The sequence below is a fragment of the Dryas octopetala genome, chromosome 9 (assembly GCF_963921425.1).
Source record: "Dryas octopetala chromosome 9, drDryOcto1.1, whole genome shotgun sequence".
NCBI classification, from domain to species: Eukaryota; Viridiplantae; Streptophyta; class Magnoliopsida; order Rosales; family Rosaceae; genus Dryas; species Dryas octopetala.
In genome coordinates, this window is record NC_141374.1 from 15,126,837 (window position 1) to 15,145,765 (window position 18,929).

The following is an 18,929-nucleotide window of genomic DNA, read 5'->3' on the forward strand; positions in this document are numbered from 1 at the left end:
GGGTCACTCCGTCCCTCCATATTTCGATTTCGGCAATGCCAGTGTATGATCGGAACTGTTCACTTTTTAAATAACCAATTAAAGATTATCTTTGTAAAAAATCAAATCAATTGGAAATCGTTTGGTTATATAACTGTTGTCAATTAAGTAGAAAAAATTGATAGTTTTCAATTAAAGAGTGATTTTTTGACCAAACCATTAATTTTTTTATTTATTCAACAACAGTTATATAATAAAACGATTTCCGATTGAGTTGATTTTTTACAGAACTGATCTATAATAGGTGATCTAAAGAGTGAACGGTTCCGATCATATGCTGGCATTATCAAAATTACAATTTTGGGGGAAGGAGTGACCTTGGGATACCCCCTGGGGGTGACCCAAGTAGTGTCCATAAGAATGACTATAAAAATGGACAAATAAGAGACTATCTCAGACCTCAAAATGTTAGGTCTCCAATTTTGTAGATCCTTTATATATAATCACCTTATATATTTGTTCACTTTGAATCTTCATACTCTCTTGGTCAGCCTCGATCATACAACCAATTTTTCACTTTTGAATATTGATTAGTTCATTTTTCACTTACTGAGATATAGATTCTCCCTTCTTAAATTTGTTTGTATCACATTGGCTGCACTATAGATTTTCTACCCTTTTAAGTATTGAAGCTTTGATTTTTTAAACAAAATTCATCGACTCACAATGAACTTTATAACAAAGAAAAATGCTATTTGTATCACTTTTTTTTTTTTTTTCAAATTATGTGCCATATAAGTTGAGAAAAAACAAATTTAAGCTATATAGTATCGTCCCAAAATTAAAAGCTTCGAGTTTCTATGAACTTGTGCACTTGTCAAATGACTGGTTTGTTTACACACAGGAAACTCTTTATAGTTAGAATCAATCCAAGTTGCAATGTCACATTACATGGGTTAAGTTTAATTAATGGATGACCAAGGAAACCAAACAGTACCATGAAGGCATGAAGGCCATAATAAGCTACTTTATAATTGTAGTTTAATTATCTATTTGATAATACAACAAAGCAGATTTTGTAATCATTAGATTCCATTACGACCACCCTCTACCAATCATAGCAATATGCCCTCTCTTTTCCCTCCCTGCGATTGCAATTGGCCCCACAAAAAAGAAACATGTAAAATAAATAACATGTAAGAAGTTGCTCATCACAAGTGACAAAGGATGAGAAAGACAATGCCATAAACATAAATACAAATCTTGTTACGCTTTTAAATTGACTCTACCAAACAACATATATAAATATATATATATATTTTTTCTAATAAGTTCTAAAAAGAGTTGGTACCCATTTTCATGATATAAAGAAGTAAAGAAGTCATCCAAACTCCTTTCTAGTAATTCATTGGGACTTTGCATGAGTGTAGGTTGAAGATACTCTAGAAAATGGCTCAGTATGGCCAGAGGAGCAGAGGCGGATGAGTTGGTCCGTCAAATGTTATCAGTTACAGACCCTTTTTGTTCTCTATGCTGCTATCTCATTTCCTTACTGCTAAAGTAGATTTCCATTTTTCACCTCTTGGGTGTCATTTGCTTTCCAATGCTCAGGGCATAGAGAAGCATAAGCAGACCAAAGTCCAGCTTAACTTGGACAAGCAAATAATAATAGGTGTTGCTAAAATATTAGAGAAGCATTAAGAAAAACTTACATGGTATCCATATTGTACACATAGTAAATTTTCTCTAAAACATGACAGTGGCATTGTAACAAATGGATACAATTTATGCAGATCATTCACTTTCTTTAGAATCGAGGCCTGCTTCTGAAAGCACGAGGGAGACTGGACAATGATCACTTCCATAGAATCCTACAGAGTTTAGAATCAATGTTGGTTATTTATATATTGGCAGCTACAAGCCTACAACACAGGAAAAAGTGACATGGAATGCAAAATATTGACATTATGAAGATAAGGCTATTTCATTTTATCTTTTGAAGTCACAACTCCATAGTTTGAAATGGAATTGCCAGAACATTTGATAGTAAAATCACAGAGCAACATGTGTCAACCATTAGAAGAAAATTGATGCCTTCATAGTTCATACAATGCTATGATCTCCACCAGCTAGCACTTAGGGATGATATGATTGGCATATTAAGTGGAAATGAGAGCCTCTTTTATATTTTAAACTACATCTATGTAATTCTTACCCAAAAAAAACTATATTTACCTACCGGCTCCAGGTATTACAAGGAAATGCATAGCCAACATAAGTAATATTCAAAATGTAATAAGACACCTTGTAGTTCAATCCCTTGCCCATGCATCTCACATGCAACAATCCTGTCTTTGAGTTTCTCTGCAACTACGAAATAGTCTATTCTCATCCTTTTGCCTCGATACCTGCCAGAAAGCCATCAGTATTTTTATCAAGGTGGTGTGCACTGTTTACCAATATATGATTATTCAACTACTCTCCACTGTATACATCTAAATTTTTTTGCAAATTCAAATGGCATGACAAAGATGTACACACACTGCAATGGGTCAGATGCAATGAAAATTATTTCAACATCAAGTTCCTATGCAAATTGATCATATAATACCAAGTTCTTACTTTCCAATCGGGTGTCCAGACCAAGAGAAGCCACGCTCCATGTCTTTCTCCTTGTGTAAGAACCGATATGCATCTATTAGCTTTCCCCTGTAGAATAATCCACAGAACCCAAAGCAGTTAATGTTCAAAACTTCATGAAGGAAACAACATATAAGCAGACAGAAAACCCATCTCTCAAAATTATTCTTTATGAAAGTAACAATACAGCTCCTGTAAGTAAATAATTTTAAACTTAGAAAATGTGTATGCAAATTATTTTTCAAGATGAGTAAATAATTCCTCTTAATAAATGATATTAATTCAAATTCTATACTGGTGAGATCTCTTCCTTCTCCAATCTCTCCCATCCTCCCTCTATATGCGCAGATACACACATGAGTGCATGCGGGCACACAATGTAAGATAGAAAGTAACAACTAAAGAAATAGGAGAACAGGTTAGTTGATGACAAACAAACCCAATTTCTCATGGGATAGAAGGACAAGAAGCAATAACACTTGTTATATAAGTTGGCATCAATCACTTTTCTGACAGACCTCAGTTTTTGGGGAAAAAGAGAAACAAATATCAATAATTTATGGGTTATCCTTTCAACATACTAATTGCCAAGAAAACCATCGAAGCAAAGTTTTCAAGTGGAATCACGTACTCTTTCAATATGTTACCAAAACGCTTCCTCTCAGACAAGGTAAATCCAGGCTGCCCACAATCCTGCAAAATCAAGAAAACAAACCATTTTCTTAGTATTTAGAAAATATACCACACATTTAGGGCACATTTGCAGTTGAAATAATTTAACAGCACCATAATCCTGCATCCTTTCATTATACTAATTGTCTAATAGACTAATACTAAAACTTAGTACACAATTTCATAAAATGAAACAGGGACAGCATTGAATATGGCGACCATCAATATATATGACAGAAATTCTTCATAATGAAGTATCTCATTCCCACAGCAATTACATGGCTTCAGTTCTTGTACCAAGTTCAAAATTTCCTCAAAGGTAAAATACCAAATGATGGATTAAAGCCTCCAAATTCTATGTAAATAGGAATGGAGCAGTTCAAATCCATGAGACCACCAAATGCTTCCTGGCAAAGAAATGTATAGGCATCCAAAAGAGTGGTCCCTACTCATTCAGCAGCTCAACCCTTACATTTTAGCTATTTAGGTAACATATGGCTAGTTAACAAGAACAAAGTACTAATTAATATGGACATGGTAACTTTAATTATGCTCTAAGAGGATTCAGTATCAAATATAGCACCTCCTTATTTGGGGGAACATAACCATTAAGCTTTGCTGCACTGAAAAAATCTGGATGACTCACATCAATATCTTCATGGCTGCATACAAATTTAGATTAATAAAGAACAATATAAGTTCCTCCATAAGAAAATTAATACATTCAATGAGGGTGCATAAATGACCAGACCAAAACTTAGATCATATTACATAAATGATTTCATGATAAGTCCAGAGCAATTTTCAATACGTATTCAATTTACATAACTGCCAAAACTTTTTATTTTGAATTGTCACCAGGTATTAAATATATTATTTTGAATGAAAAATAAACAGAAATTTGTGAATAGCTTGAATAGTAGAGAACATAAAGAAAGGAAAAATAAGAGGATAGAACATCCACAAAAAACACTCGCCTAACATTCAGATCACCACACCATATGAGAGGCTTATCAGAAGATTGCGAAACGAACTCTAAAATCCTCTTGTCCCACTTTCTTCTCCTTGGGAATGAGTTTTCTTCCTCCTTCCAACCATTGTTTGGCGCATATGTATTCAACAAATGAAATGTCTCAAATTCAGCTAAGATGACCCGGCCATCTGGTTCATGCTTTGAAGCTAACAACAAAGAAAACTGTATTAACGGACTGTTTTTCAATGTGCAAGTGAATAGAAAGAGTACTTTCTTTTTTTGAGAAGAATAGAAAGAGTACTTGGGGATAGATATCCAAGCACAAAGATGATTTCCCAGTACACGGATGGGCCACAATATATCCATGCATGCATTCCATCTTCTCAGTTGAAAAATATTGTTTTCCAAGAAAGTTTAAATTAATTTTATACAATTTCTAAAAGAATATAGTTCACATTCTTTACATAATCATTTTGGCACTTACATATATAAATACACAGTCAAACAAGTGAACGAAACAATGAATAACTTATATTTAGGTAGCAAAGATGTTCACAACTTGAAAATAGGGCAGTCAGATTCAATATAGACTTGCAATGGGTGTTTGCTAGTAACAAGAACAGATTATTAACCAGCAAACCTTTTCTGTCAAGATTAAAATATACTTTTTGTGGTTGGAAACACTTCTTTACAAACAATCCAGTTCCTGCATACTTTGAATCTGAAAGGGACCACCAAACACGATAATTTCCAAAGGGTGGACTTGATAGGGCACGCATCATTATCTGCATAATTTGAATAAGGAAAAAGAAAACCAACATATACATTAGTAGTAATCATAGTTTTGAGCCTCGTTGCATGAGAATGACCAAACTTACAAGTGGAAAACTTAAATATGTGAAGAGTATGGAATGAAGGGATGGTGAATTCAACTCAATTGATGAAGCTTAGTAGTATGAGAACCACTTAGTAGTATGCTACCCTGTGAAAACCAACAACTCTCAAGAGAACAAACTCCTTGGCGTAGAACTTGCACGAAAGGTATAAAACACACTTACACTAATCAGCAACTCAAAGCTATCTAGAGTACTAATTGGGTAAAGTATTAATTTTTTGTGGTGTCATCATATAAAGTTATATGCTTTGAGCATGACAATGATCAAGATAGGAATGGAACAGTTCAACAGGCACAATGGCAAACTCCCACCTAAAGAACTTAATTCATAAAAGTATCACAAGTGTAAACCTGCTTTTCTTCACGTGATGAGCTATTGTCATCTTTCAACTCTCCTGGGTTTTTAGGTGCACCCTTTGAACCAGCAGCCGGCATCCTTACTTCCTAATATTAATTTGCAGTTAGAAGGTTCTTGCACATACAATTTCCACGGTGATTGCTTTTAGAATCAATATTTAGCAAAGAAAAGAATATGAACGAAAATATAGACAGAAAAAACAAACTAAAGTAAAGAAGTCCACTAACATGCTTGAGTTGCTTGAGTTTGACTCAGAAATTAGATCACGATAATTACAAAATATACATCTAGGAATACATATGATTTGGTCTACAAAATATAAACTAAAAGCACCAATCTTTCAATCCACCTTATTCCTCCTTCAATGAAAAGAATAAAAATGACATGATAAAGTCCACAAACGACCCTAATAAAATCTTATGAACTAAAACATAAACAGAATGACTTAAACCTTTAAACCTAAAAGAAAAACAAATTACCAACTGTGACCCTTACTGCTACAAGTTCATCAAATTCCCAAAAGCCCAGCTACAAAACTTCCCCTACATCCCAAAACATAAAAAAGACCCAAACATCAAGTACCCATATCTCATTACACCAAAAATAAACGAAACACCATACACAGTTGCCATCACACACATCCATCAATGCCTCTCAAACCCCCAAACGAAAACAAGCCAAATTTTGAAGTGGGTACATATAACTAGAGAGAATGGTTCACCTGTATTGCAATGATATCGGGGTCAAAGCTGGTGATGAACTTAGTGAACTCAGGCCAGTTGTTCTTAACCCGAAGAAGAAAGCTGTTGGCATTCCACGTTACAAACTTGAGTGGCTCTTTCTTGGTGTCCTCCCCCGATATTTCTCCATTTTCTGGAGATGATGAAAGAGCCAGTTTCTTGGCAGAGCCATCTTTCTCCACTGGTTGAAAGAACCGTTTCATCGTCTCCCAACAGTGTTTGCTAAGCTCTGAGCTCTAACAGTGTTTGTTCCCCCATTAAAGTCCCAGTCCTCGTTTATATATTTTTTCGGTAAATAAATACACCGAAATATCGTTACAGCGTAGAGAATTTTTTCAATATGACCCTAAGGCCATGTGAAATGTATATCCATCGTAGACCTTTGAATGAAATAGTTTAATAGTTGGTACTTTTGAATGAAATAGTTTGAAACTATTAAGAAATTTACAAATGACAAAATTTAAAATGATATGATTTAAAATTTTATAATATGTATATTCTTTTGTTTAGATAACTTGTCAATATAATGGAATTTATAGTAATTTTTTTTTTTCGACGCCTCGATTATAAAAGAGTGATAGTAATTGTGGCAACAATAAAAATGATATTTATGGTAAGTTGACGATAGTAATAAGGGTGATGACCCATGGACAGTGGGAGAAATGGTGGCGGCAAAATTTGAAGTGTTGGCGGTGGCTATGACGATGGTGGTGATGATTTTGGTGGTGGCGGTGGTATAGCGGCAGCATGGTGGTAGTGATGAATTTGGTGGTATAGCGGCAGCATGGTGGTAGTGATGGTGGTATTGTGATTAATTGGCAAGGTGATGAGTGGACACAACTTATTTTTCTTTTGTAAAAATTAGAATTTTGAAAATTACATCGTGAAATTTAAAGTTAAAATTTACAGCGCTCAAATTCCAAATTTTTTTCCATATAGAATTTACAAAATTCTATTTATATGCTGAGTTTTGTTTAAATTTCAAGTTTTTTTTCTCCATCCAAACACATCAAAGTCTCATGTACAATTATTAATATATAATTATATAAATATATAAATATCCAATCCTAAAATTTTACCCTTAATTATTATACACATGCATGTTATTATAATTTAAGTGGATTGCTAACACAAAATGAAGAGAAATTTTTTAATAAGGCTATATGATTGAGAAATTTTTAAATAGGATTGTCTAATCACGCATATGGTACAATCACCCAGTAATATATCATTGGATGTCGCACCATACACCCTGTTGAAAAATTTCTTCAACAGGTTTGTGTGAAGTTTTTGGGGAAAAAACCATGATCTTGCTAATGCCTTGTAAATGGAAGGTGGTGCTGCAATCTATTTCCCATTAAAAGAAGGCTATGCAATTTTGATTTTCCTGTAGAAGAATGATTTATTTGCTGTTAATGAGCAAATTCTTATGAGCATGATCTATATATAGGATTCTCTTCAAGTGCATGGTGAAGAGTATAATATTATTCCTTGGATGGTGATTAGGTTTGAGTTTAGATATTTGAAAATGTACGTGGTATATAGATATTCCTGTTAAAGTACAAACTGGCTATTCACAAGCAGACTAAGTTCTCATTGTTGATCTCTGGATGATGAATTATATTATGAGGGATTGAAGGGGTTCTATTTCCAAGGCAAGCTTTTGAATCATAATCTATGAATCTCTTTCGTACTGGATTTATGTCTATCACAACAGGTTATTGTGTGACAAATCTCCATATATAGCCTTTGCACTATAGTATATATCTCAAGAAGACATAGATTCCCATTTGAAGTAGAAAATAGCAGAGGATCCAGGTTTTGTGTGCAAATTGCAACGGCACCAACTTGTTCTTCATAGCCTCTTTTCTGGCTAGAAGGCTCATGCTGCAGTAGGGTAGACTAGGGTGTTTGATGACTTGTGCATAAAATGAAGTCGATGAGATCGAAATGGTCTACTATTCTAGAAATTACCATGCATTTACAAGACATGTGCTAGGCATTTGGAAACAGTGGGCATAGCTTTTCCAATTTCAATCAAACGTTTAAATGCTATGTTACAGCTAAAAAATATGAAACTTATGAATGATATATGTTAATCTACATTTATTAAATAAAAGTTAAGCAATTCTGAAGAATTAAGTTTTTCACAATATAATTTAGCCATTCATCGTTTTCTATTCGAACCATGTTTCACATGTCTTTGACACTTTGTCATCACCCTAATAACAAACAAGACAGCAGATGAGGCCAACAATCTTGCATCACCCAAATTTGAAGAAACTATTCCTAGTTTTCTATTCGAACCATATTTCACATGTGTTTGTCATCACCCTGATACCAAACAAGACAGCAGATAAGGCCAACAGTCTTGCATCACCCAAATTTGAAGAAACTAATAGAGAGGATCCCATCCTATTAGTTTGATTCACAGCAGGTTGAAGAATGTTGTAGAGCACCCAAAGAAGTGCAGGAGTGACCACAAACCACAAAAGTAAACCCTGGTGTTTGATTCACTTGATGCTTCACCAATCATTGCAACCTCACTTGCTGATGCATTTGGCACAAGGAAAAAGCTTGATGCAGCCAGGCCACCAAGACCAAGTCCCATAATGACTAGCTCCTTTCTCAGTTCGCACTAATTACTAACCATATGCACAATCATTTGTATGCATATGAAGGAAGCATGCATTCTTTTCATCTTTAAGGTACAAAATAAGCCCCTTCTTCATAGGAGTATGAATGTAAAACAACTATCACTTTTATAAAAACTTAAAAATAGGAGTGTATGCACATTAGAACAAGATTGTTAATCAAAAAGTGCAATATATGAATCTCATTCTAAACTCAACAAATCCCATACTCTATAATTTTATCAAAGCAGGCCAATAAATCCATTCAAACTACTAAGCATGCAAAATGCATAATGCTTCTCACTGTCAGCCCAAACAAATAAATTAGAGTCCGGCCAGAAACGTATAAACTAAGCCTAAACCTCCACTACTACATCAAGCTCTGGACTTGCGACGAAGATGCTTCTTGAGCTTCCTATACGTACTTATGCTTGTTCAGTTTCTTCTTCCTCTTCTTCTTAACATCAGCCCAAAAACTGAAAAACAAAAGAACAGAAGATCACTTCCAAAAATGTGTCGGACTCTTGGTTACTTACTAGGAAAAAAAAAACATAAAAGTAGTTAACAGACCATGAACGCCTTGTATAAAATCATTGTTATAAGAAACACTTGATCAACCGCATCTTCAGAGTTCACCATCGCTGTTGTCCTTGCCAGCTGGTTGAGTTGATCCACGTCTTCCCCTAAAAGTACAACTTTACCATTAAGATTGAAAGGAAAGCAAAGAACAAGATTTAATAGTTGCATTAAAAGTGTTCCAAGAGACCAAAAAAGATTTTCTTACATTACAATTGCAGAAGAAATTTTTGGAGAACGAGCAAATTCCAGAGTGTAGCTTTTCGTAAAAAGCAGATTTGCACTGAGTTCTGGAATGCCTTCCCTTGGGGTTGACAGTTTGAAAATCCCCATGCAAACCTCTACGTGTTGCTTTCTCCGTTCAGAAGAACCACCAAGCAATATGCAGATATGGCCCTTGTCATCTATAGGGGTAATTAAGATTGGCTCCCAAAATCTATCCCCCATATTGTCAAGGTCTAAGAGCATCTGCTTGTGCTTAGGTATCCCATTCTCATCGACCTTGCAAGCAACAAGGGCTAGGGAATCATCAAGAGAGATTCCAATCAGATGTTCTTCGAATGGTACAAAACCACAACCAGCAAGACCAAGAATGTTCGATGCAGCCTCCCATGTTTCTTCCGTAGTGTCAAACATGTAGGTGTTTAGCCCAGGATAAATGAAAAAAACAATCTTGTTGCCCCAAGAATAATGATAAACATCATAATTACGATAATCCCTAAAACCATAAGGGGATGGTGGATTCGGTAGAACCTTCCACACTTTGGTGACAGAATTATACACTTCAAAAAGCGCGGGCCTATGTTCTTCCACGTAGCCATAAAGAGATGTGGATAGAACATACACTTTGTCCTCAAGGGTGACAACAATGGGATCAATTTTGAGCCCATACATACTTGGAAACTGAGTTGGGGATATGATGATAGATTGTCCATGTTCATCTGGATGATCACAGGAATACATTTTCAAGTTTGCTGCACCCCCGAGCATATACAACTTGTTATCACAAGTCATAAACCCTAGTCCATTAGGTAGTCCTTCTGGATAATCGTAGTTGTCCAGCCTCGAAAGACCCGAAGACCCTTTTTTTAGTACATCAAGGGCCTCAAGACAATACAGACTCTTATCAGTCTGTAAATAAATTAAACAAGAACAATCCTCTTCCATTCTCTGTGGATCAAAGGTAAAAGTACTCAAAAGGAAAAAAAAAAATTTAATTTTGCAAGAGCAAGTACTCAAAGTAAAGAAAAGGAGAAATTGCGATTGCTAAGAATTTGAAATCAACGCATATTGGGCTAACTAAGCACGCAATTCCAAGAATACAGTCATATTTTCATGCTTGGTCCAAAAATTTCAACAGACACGAAAAAGGGAAATTTTCCTGAAATCTTAAGCAAGCTTACCTGTAGATCAGAAACAAAGAAATCCAACGCGGAGATGAGACCAAAATAAAGAGAATTGAGAGATCGAGGCGTGTTTGGCCCTGTTTTTTGAAAGGTTTTCTTGAAGAAGCACATATATATTTTTATAAAAATTCTAAATGATTCATATAAAAATACTTAAAAGCTTGACTCAAAAAATCCTTTAAAAATATTTTTATTTATTTTGTCAAAAACTACCAAAAGCACTTTTATTAATTTAAAAGTGTTTTCGACAATTCTAAAAGTAATTATAATGGCAGAAGAAAATGCTGCAGTAGGGTTTTTTTGGTCTGACGAGATACTTATCTGTTTTTTTTTTCTTGGGAGTTTTAAATGTTTTATATTTTGTTTTTTCAGGTGGCTTTTTCCTTTTTGTTTTGTCTCTGTCTTTTCTTTGTAATTAGCCCTCGTGGCTCCTGTTTTGATTAATGAAAGGGAGAAGCGTTTGTCTAACAAAAAAAAAAGGGAGTAGCGTATTCTATTGCGCATGTGTCAACATTGTCAAATGTTATCGTTGTTGCAAATTGCTCTAAAATTAGTTCATGTGTGATAGAAAGCTTTAATTGTTTTTTAAATGTAGATGTAGCCATGTAGGCTAGGATTCTTAATAAAGAAAATAGTTTGTGAAGGGATATCGCTGTTGTGGCAATGGCAGTCCTGCTAAGTGAAGTGGAATATTTGGAATTTATAGGAGGCTTGAAGGAAGTGGAAGTGAAGCTTTTAGGTAGGTCTTTGCGGGAGTGAAGGGATATCGCTGTTGTGGTTGGTTTACAAGTGTTCATATTTTTAGACTTAATGGTGAAGCCCCGCCCCAACTCGAAGAAAATCAGGGATGGGGTGGGAATGGGGAAAATTTCATTCCCCAACTGACCGTTAGAGAACATGAAAATTAGCACTTATTTTCACTGTCGGCAACATTGAAGCATGAAAATTGTGGGCAAGTATATGTGCATATGGTTAACAATGTAGCACTTACTAACTATATGCACAATCATCTGTATACATATGAAGAAAGTCTGCATTCTTCTCATCTTTAATGCACAAAATAAGGCCCTTCTTCATAGGAGTACGAATGTATGATGACTATCACTACTATATAAATACAAGTGTATACACGTTATACACAATTATGCAAACCAAAAAAAAAATAGAAAGCACATATAATTAATAAAACAAGATTGTTTGTTAATCCAAAAGTGCAATGCATCTCATACTTTTTTCTTTTCTTTTTTTGTCCAAGCAATGAATCTCATTCTAAACCCAACAATTCTCTATAATTTAATCAAACGGCTGATAAATCCATTCAAATTTCTAAGCAAAATGCATAATACTACTCACTGTTAGCCAAACAAATAAATTAGAGTTCAGAAACTTATAAGAACACAAAAAACTAAGCTTAAACCTCCACTAGCACATCAAGCTCTGGACTTGCAACGAAGACGATTCTTGAGCTTCCTATACTTATGCATGTTCATCTTCTTCTTCCTCTTCTTAACATCAGCCCAAAAACTGAAAAAGAAAAGAACATCACATTCAAAGAATGTATCGAAATCTTGGTTACTTACCAGGAAGAAAGAAAAAAACATTATGTAGTTAACAAAGCATGAACGCTTTGTATGAATCATTGTTATAAGAAACACTTGCCTTCATCAACCGCATCTTCAGAGTTCACCAAAGTCGTTGTTCTCGTCAGGTTGAGTTGTTGCACGTCTTCTCCTAAAGTACAACTTTACCATTAAGATTGAAAGGAACAAGCACAGAAGTTTTTCTTAAATGACGACTGCAGATTGAATCCTCCTACGATTCACATCTGGGAAACCATATGATTCCCGATTAATGAATTCTGCAGATAGGAATGGATTCCCTTCTAAGTCGTACGAGAGGAATACTCGAAAAGTCGCTACTCGTACACACCCACCAAAAGTATTAAATCCAGAGTACACTAAGCACATAAGTCCATCGTCGTCCAAAGGCAAAATGAAGCTTGGATAGTATATTTTTTGCAGAGGATCATCGAAAATCTTCGACAAATTGCATAGGATGGTATCACTGGTGGGTAGGCCAGTGTTGTCCACCTTATACACATCAAGTCTTTCCATCCCATATGGCATGCCAATTAGATGTTGGTCATCAAACTTTACAAATCCGGAGACTGAAGGTTGGTCCAAGTCCACTGAGTTATTTGCACACGTCCATTCCTCTTTATGAGTGTCAAACAAATAGAAGGATTGAAACTGCCATAAGTGAACAAGCAGAAAGTGGCCCCAACTGCAGTACTCATATATGTGCCTATTTGCTGAACGATCATCTGAAAAAGAGGAATATGGGAAAGGTGGATTTGGGAGAATTTTCCATATCCCGTTATGCAGGACCTCGAAAAGAAATGGTGGTTGTTGTTGATTCGCAATCCCGTAATGCCTGGTGGACAACACATATGTTTTCCCCTCAAGATTGACCACAATGGGATCAATCTTGGGACCCAAAAAATTGGGAGTTTCAGATGGGTAGCAGTGGATGGATTCATCCTTGGGTTCACATACAAGAATACGTGTGTTACCCAAATCTGTATCATCCATCCTTTTCAGGCCATTGGCATCTACATAGCACCACCTACCCCCCAACAGATATAACTCTGAATTTAGTACAACTAGCCTCGAACCAAAGAGTGATATACTATCTATTGTTAAGGGAAAATTATCCAAAAATTGAAACTCAGACTTATAACTTTCCAGTATTTTTCTTTTTATCTTCCTTTCCAGTAATTTACCGATATATAGACGGCATATTTTATCATCAATCTGCAAGTATAAAAGACTGTCCTTGAGTGGTTGAGATGATTTACCCACACCCCCAAGCCCGGAGCTTGACTCCCCCCTCCTCCCAGACATAATAACATCACGATTTTCCATCGTAAATTTTCAGGCAATCTGAAGCAAGCTTACCTGTAGATCGAAAACAAAGACAACCGAGAGGCATGAAATGAGACCAAAATCAAGACAACTGAGAAGCGATATGCGATTGAGAGAGCTAGTGTAGACCGATTGAAGAGTTAGGGTTGTGCAATCACTTAATTTTTATGTCATTTGATAAGTTGCTTTATTCATGAGCCACACTGTACTTCGTAGATGTGTGTGCAATCTTTAAAGAATAATACTTGGGTCACAGGGTACCTCAAGATCACCTTATCTCTCTCTAAATTCTAATTTCAGCAATATTAGTGCATAATCGGAACAGTTCATTTTTTAGATAACATAATAAAAATCATTTCTACAAAAAATTAAATCAATTGACAATCATTTTGTTATATAACTATTGTCAATTAAATAAAAAAAATCAACGATTTGGTAAAAAAATTACTCTTTAATTAAAAAATATCTATTTTTTCTATTTAATTAACAACAATTATATAATCAAACGATTTCCGATTGATTTGATTTTTTGTAAAGATGATTTTTAATATATTATCTAAAAAATAAACGGTTCCGAATATACACCGACATTGCCGAAATCAGAATTTGAAGGGGTAAAATAACTCAAGTATTGTTCATCTTTAAGTATGTGGTTTAAAGAAGCATAGAGTTCACGAGGCCGTTGGTATCGTCTTCCATATGCTGCGTAAAGGCATTGTTCCTGAGGTTGTTGAAGAAGGGTCATACAAAGTATTATGCCTATAAACTTCAACATGACGGAATTAGAAATAAAAAGTTAGTTATGGGCTTTAGTTGGGTTTGTCAGGCCAGGCCTTGTTGGGCATGAACAGGCCGGGCCTCATTGTGGTATCAGGGTTTCGGATTAGCAGGCCCAATGATGATGCCCAAATATCAAAGAGGAAAACAAGAAACTGTTTTCAGAAACGATACCAAACAAGCCCTAAATTATCCCATACACCATAACCCATCCACCTTAAAAGAGTACTTTAAACAGTACAGAGAGAGCTCATGGGCAACAACAAACATGAGAGAGAAGCAATCTAAAAATACATGTTCTTCTCAAGAAGCTGCAGCCTGGGTCAGAGAGCCATCCGAAGCCAATGATCCAAAGGAGGGTAGGAGCCACCCCTTCTCCTGTGCGTGCTCCACGTAGAAGCGGAATTTCTCCCTCGCATTTGGAATGTCAAGAGCCAAATCATCTAGCCCGTCCTTGATCCGGGTGAAGCCCTTGGTCATCTGGTTGATTGTGATCAGCCCTTCGCCAAAGCACTCCTGAAGCAGGTGTAGCATCCTGTCATTCTTCTTCTCCATGGCCATAACCAGTGCCTTCTTCACCACCTCATGGTTAAAGAAAGGCATCCCGAGATCACGAATACACTGGCAGGCTTCAGCCACAACACCTCCGCTCTCATACTCCTCTAACAGCTTTGCTATCTTGTCCTTGGCATCCTCCACAGCCCAGCCGGTCCCACCTCCCCAGCATCTCAGGATCCTCTCACCAGCATGACGAGCAGAGATGAGTGATTGAGCCATTCGCACAGTTTCACTCCCACTGCAATTTGGTGGTAACTTGCTGCCAATTTCTTCCAAATTCAGCGGAGCTAAGACATCATCAATCACAGCCCTGGCCAGAAAAAGGGCAAGCTCATTTGAAGCATCCAGTATGTCCAGTTCTGTATCCTCTGCAGATTCCAGAAGCAAGACAAAACCATTAACTATGTCCTCGGTTGAGAAGATCTCAATATGAAGGGCAGAAAGCAGAACAGATGCCATTTCCTTTTCACGGTTCTTGCGATCCATTGCAAGGGTGATCAGCTTCTTCAAGAACATTGCATTAAATTCGGGTACCCCAAGATCTTCAAGGCTCCGGATAAGCTCAGGAATGTCATCAGATAGAAAATATTCATGAATTATGGACACAATCTCTTGCTTGTACCGCTTCACCTTTCCATCTTCATCTTGTACCTCACCATCTTCACCAGAGGATTCTATAAATGAAGCATCAAGCCAGCCTTCGGATATTGCCTTGGGGACCAGCGACTCGAACAAGGTTTTTGCTGATGGAATGTCAAGAGCAAGGTCATCAAGGCTCTCTGCCAATCGAGAAAACCCCTTTACCATTTGACTGGAACTAATCAGGCCTTCTTCAGCTGCTTCCTTTAGTAGCTTCATTATTAGTGGTTCTGCAGTTTGAATCTCCATGGCAAGAATCAAAGCCCTCTTCACAACCTCATGATGAAAGAATGGAACTCCCAACTCCCTTATGCACCTACAGGCCTCAAAAGTGTCTCCATTTTCCACGTATTCCCTCAACAGACCAGCAATTTTTTTCTTCATCTCTTCAACAGTTATGTGCGTGCTACCACCCCACCTCCTTTCCACAAGTTCTGCATGGTGTGGAGCTGAAAGATAGCTCTTCTCAGCAGTCTGGATTACCTGAACCCCCTTTGAAGATTCTGGGAGTGCTTTCTTTGCCCTGGAAAGGAAGGCTGGAGGAAGGATGTCATCGACCACTGCACGAGCAAGGAACAAAGCAAGGATGTCTACTGCATCCAGTATGTCCACTGCAAGGTCATCAGCAGATTCAAGAAGCATGAAAAATCCATCTCTAATCTGGGAAGGGCTGATGACATCAGCATACAAAGCTGAAAGCAAAACTGAAGCCATTTCCTTCTCCTTATCATGCCTGTCCAGGGCCATGGAAACAAGCCGCTTAATGAAGTAAGGAAGATATTCACTCGAGCCAAGTTCTTTGAGGTCAGATGCTGTCAATGCCACATCACCAGTGCTGAAGTATTCCTCAATGATGGAAACTACAGCTTTCTTGTATTCATCCAAGGGATCCGTGACAGTTGTCCCAACAAGTTGATATGGTTCCTGTTGAAGCCAAGGGAATCATAAATTTCCAGTTAAACCAGAGGAGGGCAAAGTAACTTAAATATGATAAAAATTATTTTAAACTAACCCCTCCCAAAAAAAAAAAAAAACACACAAGTCCACAAATGGGTACTCTGCTAGTAGCAAAACTGCTGCCTAAACACAGAATATTCAATCCACCTGATCAGAAAATGTAAATTGTAAATGCAAGAAATATACTGGGAAAAAAAATACCTCGCCACTGTCATAGTTAGGGTCGTTACGATCAATATGGGATTCCCCGTCAGTGTCAAGCAGTTTTCCCCATGTTCCCTTACCACCACCTCCCTCTGTTGACATTAAACAAAGAGGAGACATCAATCCCAATAAATAATATAACCTTGAAGACCTTCTATGTAACCTAGATTCCAAGACAATCAAAAACATCTATTTCTACATGTGAGGGGTCATAAAAATAATATAGAGAAAAAAAAGTGGTTATATCTATAGGTGAATATAAACCATATAATACACACACATGATTCAGGGAATTCAAGTGAAAATTACTAATGTTTTCGTGTGAGGAACAAGGACAGCTCACTCACCCAGCTACTAACATTAACACCTCCGAAGAGGAAAATGATACTTGTAACCAATAAAAAGTTTCAACAATTAGTTACAATTTCTCGTAAATTACTAGAATCATAAACAATAACTCCCCCAACCAAGTTAAACTAGAGTACCAATGATTAAATAAAAACAATAATGCTCAATTAATTGAAATAAGAAGTACTAGTATACGTGCACAATGTTTCTTAAGAGCATCTGGAAGACAATAATATATAAGAGTCACATAGGTAAAGCAGCACAAGGACAAATGTAGTTATAAATAAAACCGTAAACATCATCACATGGAAATCAATCTTCAACCACAAACCACCTAACATCTGAACGGAATCCCAATCTCTGCATATTAGCATAAGCTAGCATAAAACAACATAAGCAAGTGCCAAATGGACTTACCCTTCTTCACTCGAACAAACTTCCCTGAGTGTGACCGACGAACATGCCTCACAGCTATCCCAGCTGTTGGTGCCTTGCCACCAGCAGGGGCTTTTACATGATGTTCAGAAAGAAAAGATGTAGGGGATTTTGGGGATGATGACAAAACCTCCACATTTTGGCTGGCAATTTTTAACGTTTCCCTCTGCTCTTCCGTCAGAAATCCCTCACTTGAGGCCATTTACACTGAAAGATCCTATATAAATATTGGTATTAAGTAATTATTTATAGAATTTAATCTTGAAACGCAGAAAAAAAAAAATCAAATAGTTCAGCAACTATACAAAATAATTCGGAAAAATATGAAAAGCTAAGAAATGTGTCTAATTCTCTAATGAACCTTTTTTTCCTTCATATAATATTATCAATAGCGAACACAAAATAACTTCCCATAAGAAATATAAATTATTCTAGTCTCCACTGTTTTCTTCATTAATTAAAAGCTAAAAAATGTTAAGCTAAACGACGGAAACGCCTATAGGCAAATTTAACCTAAGAAATATTAATCTAATCCAGCAGTAAAAACGGATTAAGTGAGTACTAACCATAGAGAGGTAAAAGTATTATTAACTACAGTACCGATACAACTATATGCTGTTTGGCTACTGAGAAACTGAAGGACAATCAAGAAATAAACAATCATAAATACTGTGCAAATAAGAAAAAAAAAAGAAACAAAACCAAACCACAATGTCGTATCAGTCACAGTGAAGCACAAATAATTAATTTCTTGAGTCCCAAACAATGAGGAAACCAACGACCAAATGCATCATTTTCTTTTCGTTTCGTTTCCTTTCCCAGCTTTTCTCATCAACCAAACAAACAACTAAAATACTAGAAGAAATATCCTATAAACACGTCAACAATATTGAGAGAAACAAAACAGAGTACCTGTCCGTGTGAAGCCGAAGAGTGCCGAATCCAGAACCCGAACCCGTTTCCTCTGTTCTTGGCCCGGATCTCGAGCCAAGACAGGAGTAGCAACCGGATAATCCAAATCGGAGCTCCGAAGTCCGCAACACCGACGCGACCGAAACGACGACGATCTAGTAGATCCAGAAGGAGGTCCGGTCCCGTTTTATCACAAACCCGCGCGGATCCGAATCTGTGAGTGTCTGTGTCTCAATCGGTTAGAGAGAAAGAAAGAGACTGGAAATGGATGAGAATGAAAGAAAATCGGGAAGAAACGGAGGC

General features: G+C 36.6%; 4 protein-coding genes and 1 long non-coding RNA gene across 6 annotated transcripts; all 5 read right to left on the bottom strand.

The window, feature by feature from the left end:
- Window positions 1-1,136: 1,136 nt before the first annotated feature.
- On the bottom strand, window positions 1,137-6,542 carry LOC147274640 (DNAse I-like superfamily protein). The gene is made up of 9 exons (XM_086227416.1): window positions 6,239-6,542; window positions 5,511-5,603; window positions 4,905-5,049; window positions 4,269-4,470; window positions 3,875-3,953; window positions 3,251-3,312; window positions 2,602-2,688; window positions 2,284-2,387; window positions 1,137-1,850 (listed from the first exon to the last, which is right to left on the bottom strand). Exons 1-9 carry the CDS (start codon window positions 6,458-6,460, stop codon window positions 1,774-1,776), a joined length of 1,071 nt encoding a protein of 356 aa, XP_086083542.1. The 5' UTR covers window positions 6,461-6,542; the 3' UTR covers window positions 1,137-1,773.
- A 1,977-nt stretch (window positions 6,543-8,519) lies between these two features.
- LOC147274641 (uncharacterized) lies at window positions 8,520-10,970 on the bottom strand. The gene is made up of 4 exons (XM_086227969.1): window positions 10,870-10,970; window positions 9,675-10,636; window positions 9,461-9,573; window positions 8,520-9,366 (listed from the first exon to the last, which is right to left on the bottom strand). Exons 2-3 carry the CDS (start codon window positions 10,631-10,633, stop codon window positions 9,516-9,518), a joined length of 1,017 nt encoding a protein of 338 aa, XP_086084095.1. The 5' UTR covers window positions 10,634-10,636; window positions 10,870-10,970; the 3' UTR covers window positions 8,520-9,366; window positions 9,461-9,515.
- A 1,166-nt stretch (window positions 10,971-12,136) lies between these two features.
- LOC147274642 (uncharacterized) lies at window positions 12,137-12,603 on the bottom strand. The gene is made up of 2 exons (XR_015119776.1): window positions 12,532-12,603; window positions 12,137-12,396 (listed from the first exon to the last, which is right to left on the bottom strand). It is a non-coding gene; the product is annotated as an uncharacterized LOC147274642 (long non-coding RNA).
- Window positions 12,604-12,656: 53 nt separating this feature from the next.
- Window positions 12,657-13,853, bottom strand: LOC147274643 (uncharacterized). Its single transcript, XM_086228352.1, has one exon. The coding sequence runs from the start codon at window positions 13,794-13,796 to the stop codon at window positions 12,657-12,659; it is 1,140 nt and encodes a 379-aa protein (XP_086084478.1). The 5' UTR covers window positions 13,797-13,853.
- An 855-nt stretch (window positions 13,854-14,708) lies between these two features.
- Window positions 14,709-18,900, bottom strand: LOC147274644 (MA3 DOMAIN-CONTAINING TRANSLATION REGULATORY FACTOR 1-like). 2 transcript variants are annotated; one of them, XM_086227801.1, is made up of 4 exons: window positions 18,627-18,900; window positions 17,697-17,921; window positions 16,929-17,023; window positions 14,709-16,694 (listed from the first exon to the last, which is right to left on the bottom strand). In XM_086227801.1, exons 2-4 carry the CDS (start codon window positions 17,914-17,916, stop codon window positions 14,877-14,879), a joined length of 2,133 nt encoding a protein of 710 aa, XP_086083927.1. In that variant the 5' UTR covers window positions 17,917-17,921; window positions 18,627-18,900; the 3' UTR covers window positions 14,709-14,876. The 2 variants fall into 2 exon arrangements, with proteins under 2 accessions (XP_086083927.1, XP_086083926.1); XM_086227800.1 differs by having other exon boundaries at window positions 17,697-17,931.
- Window positions 18,901-18,929: the final 29 nt, after the last annotated feature.